The sequence below is a fragment of the Bombina bombina genome, chromosome 6, assembly GCF_027579735.1.
Source record: "Bombina bombina isolate aBomBom1 chromosome 6, aBomBom1.pri, whole genome shotgun sequence".
NCBI lineage: Eukaryota > Metazoa > Chordata > Amphibia > Anura > Bombinatoridae > Bombina > Bombina bombina.
Window position 1 is genome coordinate 34733386 of NC_069504.1, and position 22663 is coordinate 34756048.

At 38.9% G+C, this 22663-nt stretch overlaps 1 protein-coding gene across 2 annotated transcripts in view; it reads right to left on the reverse strand.

The window, feature by feature from the left end:
- Window positions 1-250: 250 nt before the first annotated feature.
- LOC128662559 (V-set domain-containing T-cell activation inhibitor 1) overlaps window positions 251-22663 on the reverse strand; it is a 71646-nt gene continuing 49233 nt past the window's right edge. For both annotated transcript variants that reach the window (XM_053716356.1, XM_053716355.1), the window contains exons 3-5: window positions 21356-21694; window positions 2237-2365; window positions 251-1177 (exon numbers count right to left, since the gene is read on the reverse strand). In XM_053716356.1, the coding sequence (XP_053572331.1) occupies window positions 1134-1177; window positions 2237-2365; window positions 21356-21694 (512 nt within the window). In that variant the 3' untranslated portion in view covers window positions 251-1133. The remainder of the gene's footprint in view (window positions 1178-2236; window positions 2366-21355; window positions 21695-22663) is intronic.

Sequence of the window (22663 nt, forward strand, 5' to 3'; positions counted from 1 at the left end):
GGGGTAACAAAATCTCACATATAAAATAGCTAAAAGTATTAACACATTCCTCCCTGGGAGAAAGAGGAACAAGTACAAATTTCACATGTTTTTTATAGCATAGGGAAGTTTAAAGAAAAATGTTGAGTTTCATAACCCTTTAAGCCACGTATTGCTTTTCTTAGCAGCTGAGGATCTAAAGCTCTATGTTCAGACGAGATGATCTCTTCAGAACAGCGAATTACCTCAAAGAATTTTAAAAATGAAAATGTTGGATTGAGAGATGTTTATCTTGCTTTTCAGTACCCTGGATGTGAAGTAGAGACACCAACACTACAATATAAGGTCTACAAAAAAACCCCAAAGATTTTGAATGGCTTCACTTCATGCTGGTGAGTTTTTAATCATTGGGTTCTCAGTGAGAACTCATTAACGCATTTTGCTATATCTGCATGTGATATAGCGCATATACATAACTCATTAACGCGTTTTGCTGTGTCTGCATGTGATACAGCGCATATACATAACTCATTAACGCATTTTGCTGTGTCTGCATGTGATACAGCACATATACATAACTCATTAACGCATTTTGCTGTGCCTGCATGTAATATAGCGCATATACATAACTCAATAAAGCGTTTTGCTGTGTCTGCATGTGATACACCACATATACATAACTCCTTAACGCGTTTTGCTGTGTCTGAATGTGATACAGCGCATATACATAACTCATTATCGCGTTTCACTGTGTCTGCATGAGATACAGCGCATATACATAACTCACTAACGCGTTTTGCTGTGTCTGCTTGTGATACAGCGCATATACATAACTCATTAACGTGTTTTGCTGTGCCTGCATGTAATATAGTGCATATATATAACTCATTACCGCGTTTCGTTGTGTCTGCAGGTTACAGCGCATATAAACACAGTACTTGTCTTAAACAGAAGTCACTCATTACAGCTCCAATAAGTAAATAGATCTACAGAATCAAAGAAATGTATCCAAAGAGATTCTACAACATAGTACATTAAATTAAGCAAAATTCAGATTTAACAAATAAAAGACACAAGTTTAGAAAACAGAATTCCTTATCATTAATAATGTAGATTCAAGTTCTGGTGATATTTTGTTGAAGAATCGCTGTATTTTATTCTTTTTTTCCTTTAGGTGACTGGTCTTTAGGTGTCATTCCTACAAAAGAAACAAATTAAACACATTTTTCTTCTTAAAATACTGGCTACCTGGCTAATATAATGGACATAAAACACAACATGTTTCTTTCCCGATTCAGATAGAATATACAATTTTAAAGTGCTTTCCAATTTACTTCTATTATCGATTATGCTTCAATCTCTAAGTATCTTTTGTTGAAGGAGCAGCAATGCACTACTGGTAGATAGCTGTACACAGTGGGTGAGACAATTACATAAATTGTATAAGTGCAGCCACCAACCAGCAGCTAGCCACCAGTCATAGTTAATTTCTGTTCCTAAGCCTACCTAAGTATGCTGCTCCACAAATGATACCAAGAGAACACTGCTAATCAGATAATATAAGTACATGTGAAAGTTATTTAAAATAAAATTTTCTGTCTAAATCATAAACTTTTAATTATGACTTTTCTGTCTCTTTAAGCATCCAATCAGAATACTAGTCCTGGGACGTGAAAAGGTGTGTGCATCTGGTATTTGCTGCACAGTCACTTTATTTCTCTACTAGATTTCAGTGAAATCCCACAAGATCACAGTAAAGCAGATTGCCAGGAATTCTTTATTTGTTTGTTAGTTTTTTCAGCATCCTGATAACAGTAAAAAGAGCAACTCTGAACTAAAAATCACTAACTCTGGGGAGCAATTTTTTTTTAGGTAAAATATCTTCCTTTTTTACACAGAAATGTTTTTTATGTGATATTTTGTTGTCAGCTTTTTACAGATATTCTGTATCACTTTCAAGTGATTTAGCATGTTAGTGACAAGCACATTTTACTTTTTATTTAAAAAGATGATGTATTTATTCAAATGTAACTTTTAACACTGGAAAAAGCTTTGGAAACAGGGAGCATATTGTACTTGAAGCAGGTAAAGATGTGCTCAGTTTGGTCAACAATCTGGAATAGATTTGAATTTGAAAACACCAAATTCAAATGCACTTTGCATGGGATTTCTAATTGATTTGCATTTTATCAACTCACATATCTTAATAACTTTATTTTTTTAAACCACAGGCAGCTTTTAGCACGGAAATACAAACCTTCTGTCCCTCTGCTTCTCTTCTTTCTTCTGAACAGCACAATAAGTATAAAAATAACAAGACACCCAAAAGCTATTGTCAAAGAGGGGATCAATGCAGAGCTTTCATTACATTCGTTTCCATATCTTGCTGAAAAGATAAAAAACACTTCTCCATTAGATACAATGTCATAGTAACGAATATAATGATGTCATAGTAATGAATATGACGATGTCATAGTAATCAATATAATGATGTCATAGTAACAAATATAATGATAGCATAGTAACGAATATAATGATGTCATAGTAACGAATATAATGATAGCATAGTAACGAATATAATGATGTCATAGTAACGAATATAATGATAGCATAGTAACGAATATAATGATGTCATAGTAATCAATATAATGATGTCATAGTACTGAATATAAGATGTCATAGTAAGAAATATAATGATGTAATAGTAACTAATATAATGTCATAGTAATGAATGTAATGATAGCATAGTAACAAATATAATGATGTCATAATAATGAATATAATAATAGCATAGTAACGAATATAATGATAGCATAGTAACAAATATAAAGATGTCATAGTAACGAATATAATGATAGCATAGTAACGAATATAATGATAGCATAGTAACGAAAATAATGATAGCATAGTAACGAAAATAATGATAGCATAGTAACAAATATAAAGATGTCATAGTAACGAATATAATGATAGCATAGTAACAAATATAAAGATGTCATAGTAACGAATATAATGATAGCATAGTAACAAATATAAAGATGTCATAGTAACGAATATAATGATAGCATAGTAACAAATATAAAGATGTCATAGTAACGAATATAATGATAGCATAGTAACGAATATAATGATAGCATAGTAACGAAAATAATGATAGCATAGTAACAAATATAAGAATAGTATAGTAATGAATATATTGATAGCATAGTAATGAATATAATGATAGCATAGTAACGAATATAATAATGTCATAGTAACGAATATAATGATAGCATAGTAACGAATATAATGATAGCATAGTAACGAATATAATGATAGCATAGTAATGAATATAAGGATAGTATAGTAACGAATATAATGATAGTATATTAACGAATATATTGATAGGATAGTAACGAATATAATGATAGTATAGTAACGAATATAAGGATAGTAAGGTAACGAATATAAGGATAGTAAAATAATGAATATAATGATAGCATAGTAACGAATATAATGATAGCATAGTAACGAATATAAGGATAGTATAGTAACAAATATAATGATAGCATAGTAACGAATATAATGATAGCATAAGGATAGCACAGTAAAAAATATAAGGATAGTACAGTAACAAATATAAGGATAGCACAGTAACAAATATAGGGATAGCACAGTAACAAATATAATGATAGCACAGTAACAAATATAAGGATAGCGCAGTAACAAATATAAGAATAGCACAGTAGCAAAATATAGCAAATATAGGGACAGCACAGTAACAAATATAAGGATAGCACAGTAACAAATATAGGGACAGCACAGTAACAAATATAAGGATAGCACAGTAACAAATATAGGGATAGCACAGTAACAAATATAAGGATAGCACAGTAACAAATATAAGGATAGCAAAGTAACAAATATAAGGATAGCACAGTAACAAATATAAGGATAGCACAGTAACGAATATAAGGATAGCACAGTAACAAATATAACGATAGCACAGTAACAAATATAAGGATAGCACAGTAACAAATATAAGGATAGCACAGTAACAAATATAAGGATAGCACAGTAACAAATATAATGATAGCACAGTAACAAATATAAGGATAGCGCAGTAACAAATATAAGGATAGCACAGTAACAAATATAAGGATAGCACAGTAACAAATATAAGTATAGCACAGTAACGGATATAAGGATAGCACAGTAACAAATATAAGGATAGCACAGTAACAAATATAAGGATAGCACAGTAACACATATAGGGATAGCACAGTAACAAATATAAGGATAGCACAGTAACAAATATAGGGATAGCACAGTAACGGATATAAGGATAGCACAGTAACAAATATAAGGATAGCACAGTAACAAATATAAGGATAGCACAGTAACAAATATAGGGATATCACAGTAACAAATATAAGGATAGCACAGTAACAAATATAGGGATAGCATAGTAACAAATATAAGGATAGCACAGTAACAAATATAAGGATAGCGCAGTAACAAATATAAGGATAGCACAGTAACAAATATAAGGATAGCACAGTAACAAATATAAGTATAGCACAGTAACGGATATAAGGATAGCACAGTAACAAATATAAGGATAGCACAGTAACAAATATAAGGATAGCACAGTAACACATATAGGGATAGCACAGTAACAAATATAAGGATAGCACAGTAACAAATATAGGGATAGCACAGTAACGGATATAAGGATAGCAGAGTAACAAATATAAGGATAGCACAGTAACAAATATAAGGATAGCACAGTAACAAATATAGGGATATCACAGTAACAAATATAAGGATAGCACAGTAACAAATATAGGGATAGCATAGTAACAAATATAAGGATAGCACAGTAACAAATATAGGGATAGCACAGTAACAAATATAAGGATAGCACAGTAACAAATATAAGGATAGTACAGTAACAAATATAAAGATAGCACAGTAACGGATATAAGGATAGCACAGTAACAAATATAAGGATAGCACAGTATATAAGGATAGCACAGCAACAAATATAAGGATAGCACAGTAACAAATATAAGGATAGCACAGTAACAAATATAAGGATAGCACAGTAACAAATGTAAGGATAGCATAGTAACGGATATAATGATAGCACAGTAACAGATATAAGGATAGCACAGTAACGGATATAAGGATAGCACAGTAACAAATATAAGGATAGCACAGTAACAAATATTAGGATAGCACAGTAACAGATATAAGGATAGCACAGTAACAAATATAAGGATAGCACAGTAACAAATATAAGGATAGCACAGTAACGAATATAAGGATAGCACAGTAACAAATATAAGGATAGCACAGTAACGGATATAAGGATAGCACAGTAACGGATATAAGGATAGCAGAGTAACAAATATAAGGATAGCACAGTAACAAATATAAGGATAGCACAGTAACAAATATAGGGATATCACAGTAACAAATATAAGGATAGCACAGTAACAAATATAGGGATAGCATAGTAACAAATATAAGGATAGCACAGTAACAAATATAGGGATAGCACAGTAACAAATATAAGGATAGTACAGTAACAAATATAAAGATAGCACAGTAACGGATATAAGGATAGCACAGTAACAAATATAAGGATAGCACAGTATATAAGGATAGCACAGCAACAAATATAAGGATAGCACAGTAACAAATATAAGGATAGCACAGTAACAAATATAAGGATAGCACAGTAACAAATGTAAGGATAGCATAGTAACGGATATAATGATAGCACAGTAACAGATATAAGGATAGCACAGTAACGGATATAAGGATAGCACAGTAACAAATATAAGGATAGCACAGTAACAAATATTAGGATAGCACAGTAACAGATATAAGGATAGCACAGTAACAAATATAAGGATAGCACAGTAACAAATATAAGGATAGCACAGTAACGGATATAAGGATAGCACAGTAACAAATATAAGGATAGCACAGTAACAAATATAAGGATAGCACAGTAACACATATAGGGATAGCACAGTAACAAATATAAGGATAGCACAGTAACAAATATAGGGATAGCACAGTAACGGATATAAGGATAGCAGAGTAACAAATATAAGGATAGCACAGTAACAAATATAAGGATAGCACAGTAACAAATATAGGGATATCACAGTAACAAATATAAGGATAGCACAGTAACAAATATAGGGATAGCATAGTAACAAATATAAGGATAGCACAGTAACAAATATAGGGATAGCACAGTAACAAATATAAGGATAGCACAGTAACAAATATAAGGATAGTACAGTAACAAATATAAAGATAGCACAGTAACGGATATAAGGATAGCACAGTAACAAATATAAGGATAGCACAGTATATAAGGATAGCACAGCAACAAATATAAGGATAGCACAGTAACAAATATAAGGATAGCACAGTAACAAATATAAGGATAGCACAGTAACAAATGTAAGGATAGCATAGTAACGGATATAATGATAGCACAGTAACAGATATAAGGATAGCACAGTAACGGATATAAGGATAGCACAGTAACAAATATAAGGATAGCACAGTAACAAATATTAGGATAGCACAGTAACAGATATAAGGATAGCACAGTAACAAATATAAGGATAGCACAGTAACAAATATAAGGATAGCACAGTAACGAATATAAGGATAGCACAGTAACAAATATAAGGATAGCACAGTAACGGATATAAGGATAGCACAGTAACGGATATAAGGATAGCACAGTAACAAATATAAGGATGGCACAGAAAGAGAGACACAATCACACACAGAGGGTTAGAGAGAGACACAATCACACACAGAGGGTTAGAGAGAGACAAAAAGAGAGAGAGACACAATCATACACAGAGGGTTAGAGAGAGAGAGAAAGAGAGAGAGACACAATCACACACAGAGGGTTAGAGAGAGACACAATCATACACAGAGGGTTAGAGAAAGAGAGAGAGACACACACACAATCACACACAGGGGGTTAGAGAGAGAGAAAGAGAGAGAGAGAGAGAGAGAGAGAGAGAGAGAGAGACAATCACGCACAGAGGGTTAGAGAAAGAGAGAGACACAATCATACAGAGGGTTAGAGAGAGAGAGAAAGAGAGACAGACACAATCACACACAGAGGGTTGGAGAGAGAGAGAAAGAGAGAGACAATCACACACAGAGGGTTAGAGAAAGAGAGAGAGAGACAATCACACACAGAGGGTTAGAGAAAGAGAGAGACACAATCACACACAGAGGGTTAGAGAAAGAGAGAAAGACACAATCACACACAGAGGGTTAGAGAAAGAGAGAGAGACACAATCACACAGAGGGTTAGAGAGAGAGAAAGAGAGAGAGACAATCACACACAGAGGGTTAGACAAAGAGAGAGAGACACAATCACACACAGAAGGTTAGAGAAAGAGACACAATCACACACATAGGGTTAGAGAAAGAGAGAGAGACACAATCACACACAGAGGGTTAGAGAAAGAGAGAGAGACACAATCACACAGAGGGTTAGAGAGAGAGAAAGAAAGAGAGACACAATCACACACAGAGGGTTAGAGAGAGAGAGAGAGAGAGAGAGAGAGAGAGAGATACATCACAAACAGAGGGTTAGAGAGAGCAAGAGAGAGAGACACAATCACACACAGAGGGTTAGAGAAAGAGAGGGAGACACAATCACACACAGAGGGTTAGAGGAAGAGAGACACAATCACACACAGAGGGTTAGAGAAAGAGAGAGAGACACAATCACACACAGGGGGTTAGAGAAAGAGAGAGACACAATCACACAGAGGGTTAGAGAAAGAGAGAGAGACACAATCACACACAGAGGGTTAGAGAGAGAGAAAGAGAGAGAGACACAATCACACACAGAGGGTTAGAGAGAGAGAAAGAGAGAGAGACACAATCACACACAGAGGGTTAGAGAGAGAGAAAGAGAGAGAGAGACACAATCACACACAGAGGGTTAGAGAGAGAGAGAGAGAGAGAGAGAGAGAGACAATCACATACAGATGGTTAGAGAGAGAAAGAGAGAGAGACACAATCACACACAGAGGGTTAGAGAAAGAGAGAGAGACACAATCACACACAGAGGGTTAGAGAAAGAGAGGGAGACACAATCACACACAGAGGGTTAGAGGAAGAGAGACACAATCACACACAGAGGGTTAGAGAAAGAGAGAGAGACACAATCACACACAGGGGGTTAGAGAAAGAGAGAGACACAATCACACAGAGGGTTAGAGAAAGAGAGAGAGACACAATCACACACAGAGGGTTAGAGAGAGAGAAAGAGAGAGAGACACAATCACACACAGAGGGTTAGAGAGAGAGAAAGAGAGAGAGAGACACAATCACACACAGAGGGTTAGAGAGAGAGAGAGAGAGAGAGAGAGACAATCACAAACAGATGGTTAGAGAGAGAGAGAAAGAGAGAGAGACACAATCACACACAGAGGGTTAGAGAAAGAGAGAGAGACACAATCACACACAGGGGGTTAGAGAAAGAGAGAGACACAATCACACAGAGGGTTAGAGAAAGAGAGAGAGACACAATCACACACAGAGGGTTAGAGAGAGAGAGACACACACAATCACACACAGAGGGTTAGAGAGAGAAAGAGAGAGACCCTTCATGTCCCTTTAAATGGTTTCTTGGAAAACTGATCAACCTAGTAAACATCTGATTTTAGTCTAAAAGGATTGTAACAGAAACTCTTGCCAGATAACAAAATGCTTGCTCTGATTATGAGATCTAGAAATCCATGCCCATTAAAATATGTTTAAAACATACTTTTTACTTTAATGCTGCAAATAATGCTTATAGATTATTTCATTATTCAGTAAATATAAAAATGTCTTGATCCAGTGGCGGCTGGTGAAATTTAAAGATGGTGGGGCGCTTTACCACACTACCAATTCAATAATTACATAAATAAAAGGTAGACAGAAACACAGAAAAGCACTCGGGGGAAGAGGGAGAGAGAGAGAGAGACGGGGGGGGGGGGGGAGAGTCACAGAGGGTTAGAGAGACACAATTACACACAGAGGGTTAGAGAGAGAGAGACACACAATCACACACAGAGGATGAGAGAGAGAGAGAGAGAGAGAGAGAGAGAGAGAAAGAGAGACACAATCACACACAGAGGGTTAGGGAGAGAGAGAGACACAATTACACACAGAGGGTTAGAGAGAGAGAAAGAGAGAGAGAGAGAGAGACACACAAACACACACAGAGGGTTAGAGAGAGAGAAAGAGAGAGAGAGACACAATTACATACAGAGGGTTAGAGAAAGAGAGACACAATCACACACAGAGGGTTAGAGAGAGACACAATCACACACAGAGGGTTAGAGAGAGAGAAAAAGAGAGAGAGACACAATCATACACAGAGGGTTAGAGATAGAGAGAGAGAGACACAATCACACACAGAGGGTTAGAGAGAGAGAGAGAGAAAGAGAGAGAGAGACACAATCACACACAGATGGTTAGAGAGAGAGAAAGAGAGAGAGAGACACAATCATACACAGAGGGTTAGCGAGAGAGAGAGAGAGAGAGAGAGAGAAAGAGAGAGAGAGGGACACACAATCACACACAGGGGGTTAGAGAGAGAGAAAGAGAGAGAGAGAGACAATCACAGACAGAGGGTTAGAGAAAGAGAGAGACACAATCACACAGATGGTTAGAGAGAGAGAGAAAGAGAAAGAGACACAATCACACACAGAGGGTTGGAGAGAGAGAGAAAGAGAGACACAATCACACACAGAGGGTTAGAGAAAGAGAGACACAATCACACACAGAGGGTTAGAGAAAGAGAGAGACACAATCACACACAGAGGGTTAGAGAAAGAGAGAGAGACACAATCACACACACTTGAAGTTAGGTGTCGGTGATGTTAGGGAGGGCAGATTAGGGGTTAATACTATTTATTATAGGGTTATTGAGGCGGGAGTGAGGCGGATTAGGGGTTAATAACTTTATTATAGTAGCGGTGAGGTCCGGTCGGCAGATTAGGGGTTAATAATTGTAGGTAGGTGGAGGCAACGTTGGGGGCGGCAGATTAGGGGTTAATGAATATAATAATATAATATAGGGGTCGGCGGTGTTAGGGGCAGCAGATTATGGGTACATAGGGATAATGTAGGTGGCGGCGGTGTGCGGTCGGCAGATTAGGGGTTAAAAAATTTTAGTAGAGTGGCGGCGATATGGGGGGACCTCGGTTTAGGGGTACATAGGTAGTTTATGGGTGTTAGTGTACTTTAGAGCACAGTAGTTAAGAGCTGTATGAACCGGTGTTAGCCCAGAAAGCTCTTAAAGGGACATTAAACACTTGTCATTAGGTTTTTTTTTTGTTTTTTTTTAGTCATAATGCTGTTTTAGTTTTTAAAATACAAATTGAATTGTTTTTTAATTATGGGTGTTCCTATTTTTTTTTTTTTTTACATTTACTTGTGCTTTGTTCCTGCTCCCTGCTGAATCCCTGCAGACATGGTGAAAGTCTGTGCTTATTGCTGTGAGCGTGCACGCAACAGTAAAAAACTACTACTGCTATAACGTTTGCAGGGATTATCTTTAGCTTTTTGCACAAGAATAGATTTTGAAGCAGCATCAGCTACTGATTGCTGTATAGCTAATAAAATTTCATTTATTGAATTCATGTACGCTGTTTATTCATTCCTATAAGCACATCTAAAATATTTTTCCCCTCTTTTCCCTTCTACCCCTCACCTTTCTCTCCAAGCTCCCGCTCAAGCCATACATTGTTTTGCTTTCCTGTGCCTGTCAGAGTCTGATCGGACCCTATGCAAATCTGCTCCATTCCAAGGCTTTGATTTGCGGCTCTGCCCGGCAGCTCACTCTCTGTGCCCCGCATGTGATAGGGAGCAGGCATTAGGAAGATCAGAGCAGGGAAAACTTTGCATCGATCTTTAGTTTAATTGCTTTAGAATACACAATACACACATATTAAAACGTTACTCATTTTAATTCTTGAGCATAAATATAAGGTATAATTATTATGTTTTAGTTTCTTTAAACGTTTTGTAATGTATTGTTTCCTGGAGTTTGTTCACTGTGTCAGTGCAGCTTCATTTCATTAGATCTGATAATATTTATATATACAAAACCATATAACAATGCACTAGGGACAAAGGGGTAATTTGCAGCCACATAAAACTTATACTGCAGTGCTTGGCTGTCTGATCGTCATTATCCCTGTTGTGTACGGAACAGTCACTAAACAGTCACTAAACACCACATTCTTTGGCTGACCTCTCCCTACAACCTAACAAAAGACAAACAAAAAGGCCTAGATTTGGAGTTCGGCGGTAAAAGGGCTGTTAACGCTCCGCGGGCTTTTTTCTGGCCGCACCATAAATTTAACTCTGGTATCGAGAGTTTAATCAAATGCTGCGTTAGGCTCCAAAAAAGGAGCGTAGAGCATTTTTAACGCAAATGCAACTCTCGATACCAGAGTTGCTTACGGACGCGGCCGGCCTCAAAAACGTGCTCGTGCACGATTCTCCCATAGGAAACAATGGGGCTGTTTGAGCTGAAAAAAAACCTAACACCTGCAAAAGAGCAGCGTTCAGCTCCTAACGCAGCCCCATTGTTTCCTATGGGGAAACACTTCCTACGTCTGCACCTAACACTCTAACATGTACCCCGAGTCTAAACACCCCTAGCCTTACACTTATTGACCCCTAATCTGCCGCTCCCGCTATCGCTGACCCCTGCATATTTTTTTAAACCCCTAATCTGCCGCTCCGTAAACCGCCGCAACCTACGTTATCCCTATGTACCCCTAATCTGCTGCCCTAACATCGCCGACCCCTATATTATATTTATTAACCCCTAATCTGCCCCCCTCAACGTCGCCGACACCTGCCTACACTTATTAACTCCTAATCTGCCGAGCGGACATGAGCGCTACTATAATAAAGTTATTAACCCCTAATCCACCTCACTAACCCTATCATAAATAGTATTAACCCCTAATCTGCCCTCCCTAACATCTCCAACACCTACCTTCAATTATTAACCCCTAATCTGCCGAGCGGACCTCACCGCTACTATAATAAATGTATTAACCCCTAAAGCTAAGTCTAACCCTAACACTAACACCCCCCTAAATTAAATATAATTTTAATCTAACGAAATAAATTAACTCTTATTAAATAACTTATTCCTATTTAAAGCTAAATACTTACCTGTAAAATAAATCCTAATATAGCTACAATATAAATTATAATTATATTATAGCTATTTTAGGATTAATATTTATTTAACAGGCAACTTTGTAATTATTTTAACCAGGTACAATAGCTATTAAATAGTTAAGAACTATTTAATAGTTACCTAGTTAAAATAATAACAAATTTACCTGTAAAATAAATCCTAACCTAAGATATAATTAAACCTAACACTACCCTATCAATAAATTAATTAAATAAACTACCTACAATTACCTACAATTAACCTAACACTACACTATCAATAAATTAATTAAACACAATTGCTACAAATAAATACAATTAAATAAACTAGCTAAAGTACAAAAAATAAAAAAGAACTAAGTTACAAAAAATAATAAAATATTTACAAACATAAGAAAAATATTACAACAATTTTAAACTAATTACACCTACTCTAAGCCCCCTAATAAAATAACAAAGCCCCCCAAAATAAATAATTCCCTACCCTATTCTAAATTAAAAAAGTTACAAGCTCTTTTACCTTACCAGCCCTGAACAGGGCCCTTTGCGGGGCATGCCCCAAGGAATTCAGCTCTTTTGCCTGTAAAAAAAAAACATACCATACCCCCCCCCAACATTACAACCCACCACCCACATACCCCTAATCTAACCCAAACCCCCCTTAAATAAACCTAACACTAAGCCCCTGAAGATCTTCCTACCTTGTCTTCACCATACCAGGTTCACCGATCCGTCCTGGCTCCAACATCTTCATCCAACCCAAGCGGGGGTTGGCGATCCATCATCCGGTGCTGAAGAGGTCCAGAAGAGGCTCCAAAGTCTTCCTCCTATCCGGCAAGAAGAGGACATCCGGACCGGCAAACATCTTCTCCAAGCGGCATCTTCAATCTTCTTCCATCCGGTGCGGAGCGGGTCCATCTTGAAGCAGGTGACGCGGATCCATCCTCTTCTTCCGTTGTCTCCCGACGAATGACGGTTCCTTTAAGGGACATCATCCAAGATAGCGTCCCTCGAATTCCGATTGGCTGATAGGATTCTATCAGCCAATCGGAATTAAGGTAGGAATTTTCTGATTGGCTGATGGAATCAGCCAATCAGAATCAAGATCAATCCGATTGGCTGATCCAATCAGCCAATCAGATTGAGCTCGCATTCTATTGCCTGATCGGAACAGCCAATAGAATGCGAGCTCAATCTGATTGGCTGATTGGATCAGCCAATCGGATTGAACTTGATTCTGATTGGCTGATTCCATCAGCCAATCAGAAAATTCCTACCTTAATTCCGATTGGCTGATAGAATCCTATCAGCCAATCGGAATTCGAGGGACGCCATCTTGGATGACGTCCCTTAAAGGAACCGTCATTCGTCGGGAGACAACGGAAGAAGAGGATGGATCCGCGTCGCCTGCTTCAAGATGGACCCGCTCCGCACCGGATGGAAGAAGATTGAAGATGCCGCTTGGAGAAGATGTTTGCCGGTCCGGATGTCCTCTTCTTGCCGGATAGGAGGAAGACTTTGGAGCCTCTTCTGGACCTTTTCAGCACCGGATGATGGATCGCCAACCCCCGCTTGGGTTGGATGAAGATGTTGGAGCCAGGACGGATCGGTGAACCTGGTATGGTGAAGACAAGGTAGGAAGATCTTCAGGGGCTTAGTGTTAGGTTTATTTAAGGGGGGTTTGGGTTAGATTAGGGGTATGTGGGTGGTGGGTTGTAATGTTGGGGGGGGGTATGGTATGTTTTTTTTTACAGGCAAAAGAGCTGAATTCCTTGGGGCATGCCCCGCAAAGGGCCCTGTTCAGGGCTGGTAATATTACCCCTAACAAGCTTGTAACTTTTTTAATTTAGAATAGGGTAGGGAATTTTTTATTTTGGGGGGCTTTGTTATTTTATTAGGGGGCTTAGAGTAGGTGTAATTAGTTTAAAATTGTTGTAATATTTTTCTTATGTTTGTAAATATTTTATTATTTTTTGTAACTTAGTTCTTTTTTATTTTTTGTACTTTAGCTAGTTTATTTAATTGTATAATTAATTTATTGATAGTGTAGTGTTAGGTTAATTGTAGGTAATTGTAGGTAGTTTATTTAATTAATTTATTGATAGGGTAGTGTTAGGTTTAATTATATCTTAGGTTAGGATTTATTTTACAGGTAAATTTGTTATTATTTTAACTAGGTAACTATTAAATAGTTCTTAACTATTTAATAGCTATTGTACCTGGTTAAAATAATTACAAAGTTGCCTGTAAAATAAATATTAATCCTAAAATAGCTATAATATAATTATAATTTATATTGTAGCTATATTAGGATTTATTTTACAGGTAAGTATTTAGCTTTAAATAGGAATAAGTTATTTAATAAGAGTTAATTTATTTCGTTAGATTAAAATTATATTTAAGTTAGGGGGGTGTTAGTGTTAGGGTTAGACTTAGCTTTAGGGGTTAATCCATTTATTATAGTAGCGGTGAGCTCCGGTCGTCAGATTAGGGGTTAATAATTGAAGGTAGGTGTCGGCGATGTTAGGGAGGGCAGATTAGGGGTTAATACTATTTATGATAGGGTTAGTGAGGCGGGTTAGGGGTTAATAACTTTATTATAGTAGCGCTCAGGTCCGCTCGGCAGATTAGGGGTTAATAAGTGTAGGCAGGTGTCGGCGACGTTGAGGGGGGCAGATTAGGGGTTAATAAATATAATATAGGGGTCGGCGGTGTTAGGGGCAGCAGATTAGGGGTACATAGGGATAACGTAGGTGGCGGCGCTTTGCGGTCGGAAGATTAGGGGTTAATTATTTTAAGTAGCTGGCGGCGACGTTGTGGGGGGCAGGTTAGGGGTTAATAAATGTAATACAGGGGTCGGCGGGGTTAGGGGCAGCAGATTAGGGGTACATAAGTATAACTTAGGTGGCGGTCGGCAGATTAGGGGTTAAAAATTTTAATCGAGTGGCGGCGATGTGGGGGGAGCTCGGTTTAGGGGTACATAGGTAGTTTATGGGTGTTAGTGTACTTTAGGGTACAGTAGTTAAGAGCTTTATGAACCGGCGTTAGCCAGAAAGCTCTTAACTCCTGCTATTTTCAGGCGGCTGGAATTTTGTCGTTAGAGCTCTAACGCTCACTTCAGAAACGACACTAAATACCAGCGTTAGAAAGATCCCATTGAAAAGATAGGCTACGCAAATGGCGTAGGGGGATCTGCGGTATGGAAAAGTCGCGGCTGAAAAGTGAGCGTTAGACCCTTTAATCACTGGCTCCAAATACCAGCGGGCGGCCAAAACCAGCGTTAGGAGCCTCTAACGCTGGTTTTGACGGCTACCGCCGAACTCCAAATCTAGGCCAAAGTGTTCCCTGCCCTGATCTTCCTAATGCCTGCTCCCTATCACATGCAGAGCACAGAGAGTGAGCTGCCGGGCAGAGCCGCAAATCAAAGCCTAGGAATGGAGCAGATTTGCATAGGGTCCGATCAGAGCAGGGAACACTTTGTCTTTTGTTAGGTTGTAGGGAGAGGTCAGCCAAAGAATGTGGTGTTTAGTGACTGTTTAGTGACTGTTCCGTACACAACAGGGATAATGACGATCAGACAGCCAAGCACTGCAGTATAAGTTTTATGTGGCTGCAAATTACAGTTTTGTCCCTAGTGCATTGTTATATGGTTTTGTATATAAATATTATCAGATCTAATGACATGAAGCTGCAATGACACAGTGAACAAACTCCAGGAAACAATACATTACAAAACGTTTAAAGAAACTAAAACATAATAATTCTGACAAGCTGGTCCTCTCACAGACACACAGCTGTCATTCAATAACATCGGCTCCACTGAATGTATGAAGCTCGTTCACAAGGTTGCTGAGTACGAGCCTCATAGATTCAGTGGAGAGTGCTCTCTTGTCTCTTCGTATGTGCGGTAGTGGAAATGGATGCACACATCACGTGACATGGCATCAGCTGTAACGTGCGTTACAAGATGGCGGCTATCATTACTTTCAATCGGCGGTGGTTTAGGTAAGTATTTCAAACAGCAATAAATATGAAAAAGCTAATTTAAAAAAAGTAAAAGCACAATAAAGATGCAAATCAGTAACTATTTAATTTTAAAAAAAAAACGTAATATGAGAAACCAGAAGGTGTTTAGGGTCCCTTTAACTCCTGTTTTTTTTCTGTGGCTGGTGTTTTGTCGTTAGATTTCTAACGCTCACTTCAGCCAAGACTCTAAATACTGGCGTTAGAAAGATCCCATTGAAAAGATAGGATATGCAAATGGCGTAGGGGGATCTGCGGTATGAAAAAGTCGCGGCTGCAAAGTGAGCGTTAGACCCTTACCTGACTGACTCTAAATACCAGTGGTAGCCCAAAACCAGCGTTAGGAGCCTCTAACGCTGGTTTTGACGGCTAACGCCAAACTCTAAATCTAGGCGTAAGGTTGCAGAACTTACTTTAATAAAATGTGGCTAAAATACTGCAAGTCTGCATTTCTTCCTGGTTGCTCTATCTGTAAGGAAGTGACAGTGGCACATTCCACTGCACTTAGAGGGGAAGAACAGAACTCTCTTTTTCACTTTAGCAAAGCTAGCAGCTTCACAGGGCAGCAACAAAATAAATGAAAGTTGTTTTTTTCCGTTTTTGTTTTGTTTTATATGATTTAACATCCAGCCCCAACCCTAACTTCCACTTACTAATGCCTCTCACTGGATTGGTTCAGCCCAAATAGGACTGCCTCAAATAAGCAGTTAATGAGCCATGCAATGATCTTAACCACTTTCATCCAGTAGGTGGCGCAGGATGTTGTGTAATGGAGGGCAGACCTGCTTGTGCCTCTCCATTGCACAACATGTAGCTGTGAAAAATATATTTTTGCCAATATGAGAGGTGAAGCACTGCCTCACCTGCCTCTAGTGACTGCACATCACTGGTATATACACATATTAACATAAATATATATGTACTAGTTCTAAAGCCCGTGTACATGGGGCATTTTTTGCAGTACAGCGGTCCCACCCCTTGCTCTCTCTCTATCCCCCCTCATTTTTGCTCTCTCTTTCTCCCCTCTCTTTTGTTCTCTCTCTCCCCTCTCTTTTGCTCTCTCTCCCCCCCTCTCTTTTACTCTCTCTCTCCCCCTGTATTTTGCTCTCTCTCTCCCCCCTCTCTTTTGCTCTCTCTCTCCCCCCTCTCTTTTGCTCTCTCTCTTCCCCCTCTCTTTTGCTCTCTCTCTCCCCCCTCTCTTTTTCTCTTTCTCCCCCTCTCTTTTGCTCTCTCTCCCCCTCGTTTGCTGTCTCTCTCCCTCTCTTTTGCTCTCTCTCTCTCCCCCACTTTTGCTGTCTCTCTCCCTCTCTTTTGCTCTCTCTCTTCCCTCCTCTTGTTTGCTCTCTCTCCTCATGTTTGCTCTCTCCTCTCGTTTGTTGTCTCTCTCACTCTCTTTTGCTGTCTCTCTCCCCTCTCTTTTGCTGTCTCTCTCCCCCCTCTCTTTTGCTGTCTCTCTCCCCTTCTCTTTTGTGCTGTCTCCCCTCTCTTTTGCGCTCTCTCCCCCTCTCTTTTGCGCTCTCTCCCCCTCTCTTTTGCTGTCTCTCTCCCCCTCTCTTTTGCGCTCTCTCCCCTTCTCTTTTGCGCTCTCTCCCCTCTCTTTTGCGCTCTCTCCCCCCTCGCTTTTGCGCTCTCTCCCCCCTCGCTTTTGCGCTCTCTCCCCCCTCGCTTTTGCGCTCTCTCTCCCTCTCTTTCGCGCTTTCTCCCCTCTCTTTTGCGCTCTCTCCCCCCTCTCTTTTGCACTCTCTCCCCCCTCTTTTGCGCTCTCTCCCCCATCTCTTTTGCACTCTCTCCCCTCTCTTTTGCGCTCTCTCCCCCTCTCTTTTGCGCTCTCTCCCCCCTCTCTTTTGCGCTCTCTCCCCCCTCTCTTTGTGCTTTCTCCCCCCTCTCTTTTGCTGTCTCTCTCCCCCATCTCTTTTGCTGTCTCTCTCCCCCTCTATTTTGCTGTCTCTCCCCCCTGTCTTTTGCTGTCTCTCCCCCTCTCTTTTGTTGTCTCTCTCCCCCCTCTCTTTTGCTGTCTCTCTCCCCCCCTCTCTTTTGCTGTCTCTCTCCCCCCTCTCTTTTGCTGTCTCTCTCCCCCCTCCCTTTTGCTGTCTCTCTCTCCCCTCTTTTTTGCTGTCTCTCTCCCCCCTCTCTTTTCCTGTCTCTCTCCCCCCTCTCTTTTGCTGTCTCTCTCCCCCATCTCTTTTGCTGTCTCTCTCCCCCCCTTCCTTTTGCTGTCTCTCTCCCTCCTCTCTTTTGCTGTCTCTCTACCCCCTCTCTTTTGCTGTCTCTCTACCCCCTCTCTTTTGTTGTCTCTCTCCCCCCTCCCTTTTGCTGTCTCTTCCCCCTCACTTTTGCTGTCTCTCTCCCCCTCCCTTTTGCTGTCTCTCTCCCCCCTCCCTTTTGCTGTCTCTATCCCCCCTCCCTTTTGCTATCTCACCCCCTCCCTTTTGCTGTCTCTCTCCCCCCTCCCTTTTGCTGTCTCTTTCCCCCCTCCCTTTTGCTCTCTCTCCCCCTCGTTTGCTGTCTCTCTCCCTCTCTTTTGCTCTCTCTCTCTCTCCCTCTCTCCCTCTTTTGCTTTCTCTCTCCCTCTCTTTTGCTCTCTCTCTTCCCCCCTCTCGTTTGCTCTCTCTCCTCATGTTTGCTCTCTCTCTCTCCTCTCGTTTGTTGTCTCTCTCCCTCTCTTTTGCTCTCTCTCCCCCCTCTCTTTTGCTGTCTCTCTCCCATTCTCTTTTGTGCTGTCTCCCCCTCTCTTTTGTGCTGTCTCCCCCTCTCTTTTGCGCTCTCTCCCCCTCTCTTTTGCGCTCTCTCCCCCTCTCTTTTGCTGTCTCTCTCCCCCCTCTTTTTTGCTGTCTCTCTCCCCCATCTATTTTGCTGTCTCTCTCCCCCTCCCTTTTGCTGTCTCTCTACCTCCTCTCTTTTGCTGTCTCTCTCACCCCTCTCTTTTGCTGTCTCTCTCCCCCCTCTCTTTTGCTGTCTCTCTCCCCCATCTATTTTGCTGTCTCTCTCCCCCTCCCCTTTGCTGTCTCTTTCCCTCCTCTCTTTTGCTGTCTCTCTCACCCCTCTCTTTTGCTGTCTCTCTCCCCCCTCTCTTTTGCTGTCTCTCTCCCCCTCTCTTTTGTTGTCTCTCTCCCCCCTCCCTTTTGCTGTCTCTCTCCCCCTCACTTTTGCTGTCTCTCTCCCCCTCACTTTTGTTGTCTCTCTCCCCCCTCCCTTTTGCTGTCTCTCTCCCCCTCACTTTTGCTGTCTCTCTCCCCCTCACTTTTGCTGTCTCTCTCCCCCTCACTTTTGCTGTCTCTCTCCCCCCTCCCTTTTGATGTTTCTCTACCCCTCCCTTTTGCTGTCTCTCTCCCCCTCTCTTTTTCTGTCTCTCTCCCCCTCTCTCTTTTGCTGTCTCTTTCCCTCTCTCTATCCACCCTCTTCTGCTCTCTCTATCCCCATTCTTTAGAACTCTCTGTCTCTCTGCAGCCACCCCAGCATCTGGCCCCACCCGGCCCCGCCCATGTCGCACCCATTCGCCCACGCCCATGTTGCAACCGCCCAGCCACGCCCACTCAACTACACAATGCCAGGTCAGTTGGAAGGCCAGGTGTGTTTGTCCTCATGCGCAGTCTCTACTGCGCATGACAGCTTCAGACAAACACACTTGGCCTTTTATTAGATAGGATATACACATAGTAACACATAAATATATATGTATATACACATAGTAACACATAAATATATATGTATATACACATACTAACACATAAATATATATGTATATACACATATTAACAGATAAATATATATGTATATACACATAATAACATAAATATATATGTATATACACATAGTAATACATAAATATATATATGTATATACACATAGTAACACATAAATATATATGTATATACACATAGTAACACATAAATATATATGTATATACACATACTAACACATAAATATATATGTATTTACACATATCAACACATAAATATATATGTATATACACATACTAACACATAAATATATATGTATATACACACAGTAACACATAAATATATATGTATATACACATAGTAACACATAAATATATATGTATATACACATAGTAACACATAAATATATATGTATATACACATACTAACACATAAATATAAATGTATATACACATAGTAACACATAAATATATATGTATATACACATAGTAACACATAAATATATATGTATATACACATAGTAACACATAAATATATATGTATATACATATAGTAACACATAAATATATATGTATATATACACATAGTAACACATAAATATATATGTATATACACATACTAACACATAAATATATATGTATATAAGCATTTAAATACTGTCTGTGTATATATATATATATATATATATATATATATATATATATATTTACAGAAAACACACATATCCCCATAGACCGCAATGTCAAGGCACCCAACACCCGCCAAGTAATCCCTATAAACTGCTTTGTGCAGTTATATTTTAATATTTATAAAGATGCTCATTGTTTTTTTTATTTTACAAACAAACACACCACAGTATTTGGGGGGCAATTGGGGCACATTTAGAAATTTAACCAGAGATCTGCTCTCAGGTTAATTTCCAGAGCACTAATTGTTACCTCGAGCTTGCGATAGCAATAACCAGACACTTATAATGGCTGGTTATTTATCGAGGAGAGCCCATGAACAGGCAAATTTGTCCTTTACAGGCACTCAAATTAGCGCTCCACTTGTAATCTAGCCCTTAATCACAAAGGTTGGTGAAAACTGTTATTTTGTTTGTTAGGTTATTCTACTGATTAGTTAGGATTGCTACATATTTAGTTTGCGCTCTAAAAGAGCCAGGCTTTTGTTTTTAGTTGTTTTTTAAATCACCTGTGACTGTGATTTAAAGCCAAGTGTGTCGTGTTTATTTGGGGCATAAAAACTGCTCTTTTATGCAATTTCAAGTCTGCAAATGTTTATACCCTAGAGAGAACCGTGTTGTTCGCCTAAAAACAGATATCCCATGTGATTGCTGTGTCACAATATATATTATCTTTTTTTTTTTTTTCTACCTGACATAACCCAAGCAAAATACTGCAAAAAAACAATAGAAGCAGAAGGTTTAGCCACCTTACCTTGGATCACAAGTTCTATTTCCCTAAAACTGTATCTAGTAAGTTTGGTTAAATGTCCATTACATGTGTAGCTACCAGCATCAGATAGACGTAAGTCCTTAAGAAGAAGTGACAAGTTCCCTTTGAGAAACTCTTTAGGGAAGAGCTGTGTTCTCCCCTGAAATTGTTTAGCCTGGTGATCTGCTTGAAACTTTCCTTCAAAAAAATGATGGACATTAAACTCTTCATGGTTCCATAAAACAACCAGGTCATCATATGAGAAGTCTTCTTCGTATGTAACAACACAGGGCAGCAGGACTTCCTCTTGTAAAATCCCTGTGATGAGCTCAGAGTTACATCCTGAAAATAAAGAAGATATTGGTCCCGGTGATTACATTATCCCCTTTATTTGAAAGTTTAATAAAGTCAAGGCTGAATTCCTCATAAAGCCCTAGATTAAACGTTGAGCACAAATATATTAGTGCTATGAAGCACTAAAACTGTTCATGGTAAAGTTATAGCACTCTTATTCTTGTGCTCATATTATACGTTGAAAAGTAAAATGCTAGTGGTCAAGCAAAAGCCTCCGGCGCTCTAATATCTAGAGGTCAGATAGCGCTACAGAACTCAGGTCCTGGCTTTTGCTCGAGTGCTACACCAAAGGTGCCTTAAGAAATAGAAAAAGGTTTTGTTCTTAACACAGTATAAAATGATTTTAATTTATATATACCTGGATAAATAGATAGATATAGATAGATAGATAGATAGATAGATAGATAGATAGATAGATAGTCACATACAAATACACACACAAGTATATACACACATTTGTGCCCTTCCCAATTCAACACCTTGTCATATACCATATCCCTTTCAAACACTTTTTATACATTTATGTTAATGAAAAACATATACTTTAGTACATATACTTTATTTTAATATGTTTAGTGCAGTTTTGTGTCATATCAGCAATGTTGTGCATGGCTGTCCTATCCATTGAGAATATAGGGAACGCTAACAAATAGGTCACCTGTGATAATATTCTCTAGTAATTCTTTTTTACAATGGACTTGTAGGTGCATATTGATAATGCCCCCTGTGCTATCAATAGCGCTTCACTTGTAATCTGGGCTTATGTGTGTAATTATGTGCATAGAAAAAAGCTTTGCAACATGCTGTCATTATTTATTTTACCATCTTTTATGTATTTTTAAAATATATTAATATAGCTTTGTGTTTATTTAATGTTGATAAAAAGATACATAATTACCAATTGTGAAGTTGATATATATGTAACAATGCTACATAACAACAAATAGGCTTGCATGT